Genomic DNA, 6,167 nt, shown 5'->3' on the forward strand with positions numbered 1-6,167 from the left:
GTGCTGAGTGCAGAGCTGAGCTCTGCCTCCTGCGCTGTGAACCCCAGTGGGTGCCTCCCTGTCTCTGAGCCTGAGTATCGTCCTGTAGGAAACAGGTGATAATGGTGTCTCTCTCTCGGTGTGTCGTTGGAGCCATTCTGATGTCGTGGGGGAGGTGGTGAGGATGGAGTGAGATGCTGGGCGTCCGAGGCTGGTGCGTCTGTCACAGCAGGGCCTCGGCACCCGGGGGCCATGGTCGTGGTGCTTCTGATTGTCAACAGCCTTAGTCCTGCCCCCCTGTGTCACCTGGGGCAGGAAATCAGTGGTGTCACCTGTGGCGGGGCTCTTCAAATTCTACCATATGCGGTCGTCCTGTTGTTTGGATCTTGACTCAACAGATCCATGTTGGGCCCAAGATTCTGTCTCAGATGAGGCCAAGGCTGCAGGTCTGGGGCCATGCTGAGCAGCAAAGATCTAAGGTGTGTTTTGAATCATTTTTCATCATTTCGGCTTCAACTGCTTTGGACTCCTTCCCTGAACCATCTTCTGATTGGGTGTAAATTGGAATTTTCCAGGGCCCCAGGGGCCATTGGCTTAGAGAGTCAGGGAGATATCCCAGACCTTGGGCTTCCAAAGAGCATGGCAGGTGAGTCCCGAGGGGCCATCAGTACATGCCACCATCACGGGCCATGTGCATTGGTGCCCTCCTTCCCCAAGACTGGGGCTGGCCTCGTTGTCCTGTGTGAAGTCCCTCACTGAATCCTCCCACCCACCATCTGGTGGCTCAGACAGTAAAGAATCTACCTGCAATGCAGGAGATGCAGGTTCGATCCCTGGGTCAGGAAGATCCCCTGTAGAAGGAAATGGCAACCCACTCCAGTATTCTTGCCTGGGAAATCCCACGGACAGAGGAGCCTGGCAGGCCACAGTCTACAGGGTCGCAAAGAGTCGGACATGACTTAACAACGAAAAAACAACCCACCTTCTGCCGTAGAGGCTCTTCTTATCCCCATTTAGCAGATGGGGAAACCGAGGCTCAGGGAGGTAAGATTACAAGGCGAAGGTCACAGAGTTGCGACCTGGATTTGAACCCAGCCAAACCTGTGTGATTGTTGTTTTTATTCTTGGCATGATTCACTATACTCTGCCGTCAGCCAGAGCCTGTGGGTTCCTGTTGGTAATTAGCATTTTTACGGGTATTAGCAAAGTGATCTAGCAGAATTCAATTCAGGAGACATGTCTGAGCGACTCTTTGGTGTAGGTCACGATGCTGGGTGGGTGGCCACCCACAGACGTCGATGGCGGAGCCCTGCCCTGGTGAGTTGGGTGACGGTGGAGGAGTTGTAAAAAAGACACCCCCGAATACTGTGGCTTAAGTCTGGGTCAGTCCCGCCTCCCAAATCTGTGCTCAGGTGAAGGGTTAGGGGGTAGGAAGTTTCCTGGATGCCCTTTGGGCACCCAGGTTCTTTCCATCTTGTGGCTCAGCCCTTGCTCATGATGCTGTCTTCCCTAGCATGGTGGAGCCTGGGCTCAGGCACGCCCAGGTCCCAGAAGAGCCTCTATTTTTTGTTTTTTTTTTAACATTATCTACCACGTTATACTGCTTCCCAGTATATGTGGGAGGCTTATATTTATGTGATGCAGGACTTATATTTAATTGGGCTTGCCAGGTGGCGCTAATAGTAAAGAACCCGCTTGCCAATGCAGGAGACATAAGAGACTCAGGTTCCATCCCTGGGTTGGGAAGATCCCCTGGAGAAGAGAACAACAACGCTCTCCAGTATTCTTGTCTGGGATATCCCATGGACAGAGAGCCGGGTGGACTACAGCCCATAGGGTCACAAAGAGTTGGACACGACTGAAGTGACTTAGCACGCATGGACTTATATTTATGTAATATAGGACTATTTCTGTTATCTTCCCAGAGCCTGTATTTTTTGCACCATCCACCATACCCCAGTGGTTTTTAATCCACCATGTTATAATCCTGCTTTTTTAACCTTACCCGCTGTGATATAGTATGTTATGTTATACTGTATGCTATAGTGTTTTCACATTACCAAACACCAAACATAACAACAATATTTTTTAAAATTATAATCCATCATCCCAGAGTATTTTTAATATTATCCACCATATTATCATTTTTTTAATTCTTAGCCACCATGCTATATGTTCTAAAATATTATCAGTCATGTCATAGTATTTAAAAAATTTTTATTTGGTATGTATTCGGCATCCTTGCTCATTTTGTAGTATTTTTAACATTATGTGTCACTCTATGGCATTTCATTCCCCGTGGTATTATTGTATTGTTAGCATCAGTAGCCATTGCTGTCTTTATCATAAGCCACTGTCTTACTGCCATTTCAACATTACCTATCAGTCGGTATTGCCTCCTGGTCATGACCCCTCAGTAATGAACTGAGTCGTTTCCAAAGCGGGGAGCAGTGGGTGCTGGAGATGAGGCCTTCACTGAGCTGGGAGGGGTGCAGAAGATGGTAGGAAGCATCTGGGTGTCTCTCACCAGGGGTGGGGCTGGCATCTGGGGACAGGAAGGCTTATTCTGTCTGGACACACCCAGTAAGAGGGGAGCAGGTGGGGACGTGCAGTGGCGACTGAAGCTGGCGAGACATGCGGCCCGTAGACGTGCAGGCTGGGGCTTCAGATCTGCCCTTGGAGGCAGGCAGGTGAAGCTCTCGGAAGATTCAGGGATTTTGAAGAAATCAAACGCCCCTGAGAGAAACTGCCTCTGCTCCCGGGTGTGACCGCTCTCTCTCAGTTTCTCATCTGTGAAGTGTGGTGGAGGGGATGACGGCCCCGCCTCCTGAGATGTCTGTGGGTTGATGGAGACTGCCCTGGACATACCACGGCCATTTCCAAGTCTCTCTTGGGCTGCAGGAGCTTTTAAGAGTAGATAAGAGCTCGGACCCTGCAGTCAGTTCCACTTGGAGTTGATTCCTGGCTTTGAGTGCAATCCTGGCTGTGCATCCTTGCCTGGCACTTTCTCCTCTCTGAAGTGAAGTGAAGTGAAAGTTGCTCAGTCGTGTTTGACTGCGACACCGTGGACTGTAGCCCGCCAGGCTCCTTTGTTTGTGAAATTCTCCAGACAAGAATACTGGAGTGGGTAGCCATTCACAGGGGATCTTCCGTCCCAGGGATTGAGCCCAAGTCTCCTGCATTGCAGGCAGATTCTTTACCATCTGAGCCACCAGGGAAGTCCTCAGTAAACTTGTCCTGCAGATGGCCTAGAGAGCCGTACCTGCCACTGTCCTAATTTGATTGGGAGAGCAGGATACCAGTTTACTTAATCCATTTGGTTGGTGAGTTCCAGGAGCAGGGGCAAGAATTCTGATGACTGAGTTTTATCCATGCTTGCTTGTGTGTGTGTTCAGTCATGCCTGACTCTTTGTGACCCCATGGACTGTAGCCCAACCACCAGGCTCTTCTGTCCATGAAATTTCCCAGATAAGAATACTGCAGCGGGTTGCCATTTCCTACTCCAGGGAATCTTCCCAACCCAGGGATCGAACCGCATCCCTTGCGTCTCCTGCACCGGGAGGCAGATTCTTTACCACTGAGCTTTATCCAACATGTATTCAACTCTGTGCTTCTGGCGGTCAGCTGACATGAGAAGCCTGGACGCTCTGTATCCTTGGGGTTGTTTCAGAGTCAGGGAGATGTTCAAGTAAAGAACTCAGGACAGAGCCTGGGTGAGAGCATGCTTTCACCGCAGGAGACACATTCAGGGTATCTCTGGAGTGAAGGAACAAGCGAACAAACAAATGGGTGAGGTGTGGAGTCCTGTCCCCAGCTCCTCCTGCTGGGAAGCAGGGGAGAAGCTTCGGACCCTGCACCCCCCTTCCTGTGGCCCAGAAAGCCTTGGTACCATCTGCCTCGGACATGACTAAGCAACTGAGCACACACCTAGGGGAGGAAGACCACGTGGGAACAGCGGGGAAAATGACGTCCCGGCCATCCGGGAAGAGGGGCTGGGGATGCGGGGTGGACACCTGCGAAATCCGGCCGAGGACGCCACCATGGGCTTGCGTTCTGGTCCCCCGGCTGAACATGCTCCTTTTACAGTTTAAATTTAGGCTCCATGAAAGGAAGCTGACATTGGCAAGAGCCAGGGCTGTGAAAAGGAGAGAGGGTTTCCTGAAAACATCAGCGAATAGCCAGCGCTTAGGCAGTGCTGACTGTAACATCCACGCATGTTACAGATGTTAACTCATTTCCTCTTCCCAGCAACCCTGTGAGAAGGCATGAGTATTATCATTCTTATTTTATGGCAGGGGAATAGAGGCTCAGAGAGGTGGAGTCTTTTGCCTGTAGTCACACAGCAGAGGCAGAGATAAGATTTGGACCCTAACAGTCTGGCTCCAGAGCCCTGCTATTAACTACTATGCTGTTTCGCCCCAATAATAACAGTGATGATATTGATAATAGTAAATATGTATAAAATGCTCTCTATCTGTCAAGCACAATTATAAGGGTGTTAAAAGCTTATTTAATTCTCACAATACTCTCATGAAGGAGACACTGTGATTATCAACTTTTTACAGGTGGGGAAATTGAGACACAGAGAGGCTGAGTCACTTGCCCAAGGTCACACAGCTGGCAAGTGGCAGAGCCAGGATTTGAACCTGAGCCTTCTCATTGCAGAGCTTCAGCTCTGGGGCACTTACAATCACCTGTATGACATGGAGGCACCCTCGAGTTACACAGGGAGACAGGTTCAGTGCGATCCGAAAGCTCTTCCAAGGCCGATTATTAAGAACCACAGTAACAATGATGCCTCTAGGGGGAGAGCGTGGCTTCATTTGCAGACATGGCCCAGGGAGGTCAAGCCACTTGCCCAGGCTTGCACAGCAAACTCAGGACACACTCAGGCTGCCACCTGACCCTGCCTGGCCCCTGCAGCCAACAGAGACATGGCGTCCATTGTGTCCGAGATCATGATGTACGTGCTCATCGTGGTGTTGACCATCTGGCTCGTGGCAGAGATGGTTTACTGCTACAAGAAGATTGCCGCTGCCACGGAGGCTGCCGCACAAGAGAATGCGTGAGTGGGGTCCTGAGGAGGGGAGAAACGGCCCAGGATGCCTAGTGCTTCCCAGAGGGGATCATGGGCTGAGTGGGGAGGCGGGTGGGGAAGTGACCCAGGCACCATCTGCCAGTCCTCCCCAGAGGGGACCGTTTGGTGCCCGAGATGGGGTGAGGCTGCGATTGGGTCCCTGCCTCTCGGTGCTCAGACTCTTTTAGCCCCCACTTCTGTTAGGATCCAGAGCTCAGGCCTGGCATCCTCTGCCCCAGCGATACATGACTCCAGGCTCTAGCCCTTTTTATCTGCCAGGACCCAGGAGTTTGAGCCCCCCACTCGCTGCTTCCTCAGACTCAGACCCCAACCCCTTGGCGACCTAGGAGTCTAGGCCCCCAGAACCCCTCTTCCCCCACATTCAGGACTCCAGACCTCCAGCCTGGGCTCCTCTTGGATCCCTAGGATCCAGCCTGCCACTTCCTCTTCTCTCTGACCCCTGTGCCCCTGGGGAACAGAGACCTCAACCCTCATCCGTCTCCATGGGGGGATGGGCCAAACTGACAATGGGGTCGCTGGACACCTGGCTTTTGCCCCCACAGCTCGGAATACTTGGCCATCACCTCAGAAAGCAAAGAGAACTGTACGGGTGTCCAGGTGGCCGAATAGCCCCGGTAAGGTGGGCGGGCAGGCGGGCAGGGGGCTGGAGAGCCTGGGAGGTGCCAGCTAGCTGTGAGGTTCATCATGCCCTGTCTCTCCCCTTTCAGGCCCTGGGCTCCGCCTCAAGGAAGAGCCAGCCCTAATGGGGGCACATCCAGGCAAGGTCTGCCCCCGATGGGGGTTGGCCGTTCCTGGGCCTCCACAAGCCTCAGAGTCCTGCCAACGGAGCCTCCAGGGTGGGAGGGGGCAGGGGGCTCGGCTCACACCCCTAATCCAGCCTTCTTCCTCCTGCCCCATCACCCACCTGCGCCATGCATGATGGCTAAAGCAATACTGCCGCTGCCCCCTACCCCTGCTTCTGCTGCCTGTTTGGTGGGGGCGCGGTGAGGTGGGGGCAGCGGCTCCGCACCCCTCCTTCTTGCTGATTTGCACACACTGGCCGCTTCGGACACGCACTAACAGGGGCCCAGTGCCTCCCTGCCCCCTCCCC

At 52.9% G+C, this 6,167-nt stretch overlaps 1 protein-coding gene across 1 annotated transcript in view; it reads left to right on the top strand.

Annotated features, from left to right (window-relative positions):
- The window catches only part of SCN1B (sodium channel, voltage-gated, type I, beta subunit), an 8,986-nt gene extending 2,825 nt beyond the window's left edge, over nucleotides 1–6,161 (top strand). Inside the window, exons 4-6 of the mRNA XM_010848972.1 lie at nucleotides 4,903–5,044; nucleotides 5,620–5,691; nucleotides 5,785–6,161. Of these exons, the coding sequence (XP_010847274.1) occupies nucleotides 4,903–5,044; nucleotides 5,620–5,686 (209 nt within the window). The 3' untranslated portion in view covers nucleotides 5,687–5,691; nucleotides 5,785–6,161. The remainder of the gene's footprint in view (nucleotides 1–4,902; nucleotides 5,045–5,619; nucleotides 5,692–5,784) is intronic.
- The last annotated feature ends 6 nt before the right edge of the window (nucleotides 6,162–6,167 follow it).

This window comes from Bison bison, unplaced genomic scaffold, assembly GCF_000754665.1.
Source record: "Bison bison bison isolate TAMUID 2011002044 unplaced genomic scaffold, Bison_UMD1.0 scf7180017864280, whole genome shotgun sequence".
Taxonomy (NCBI): domain Eukaryota; kingdom Metazoa; phylum Chordata; class Mammalia; order Artiodactyla; family Bovidae; genus Bison; species Bison bison.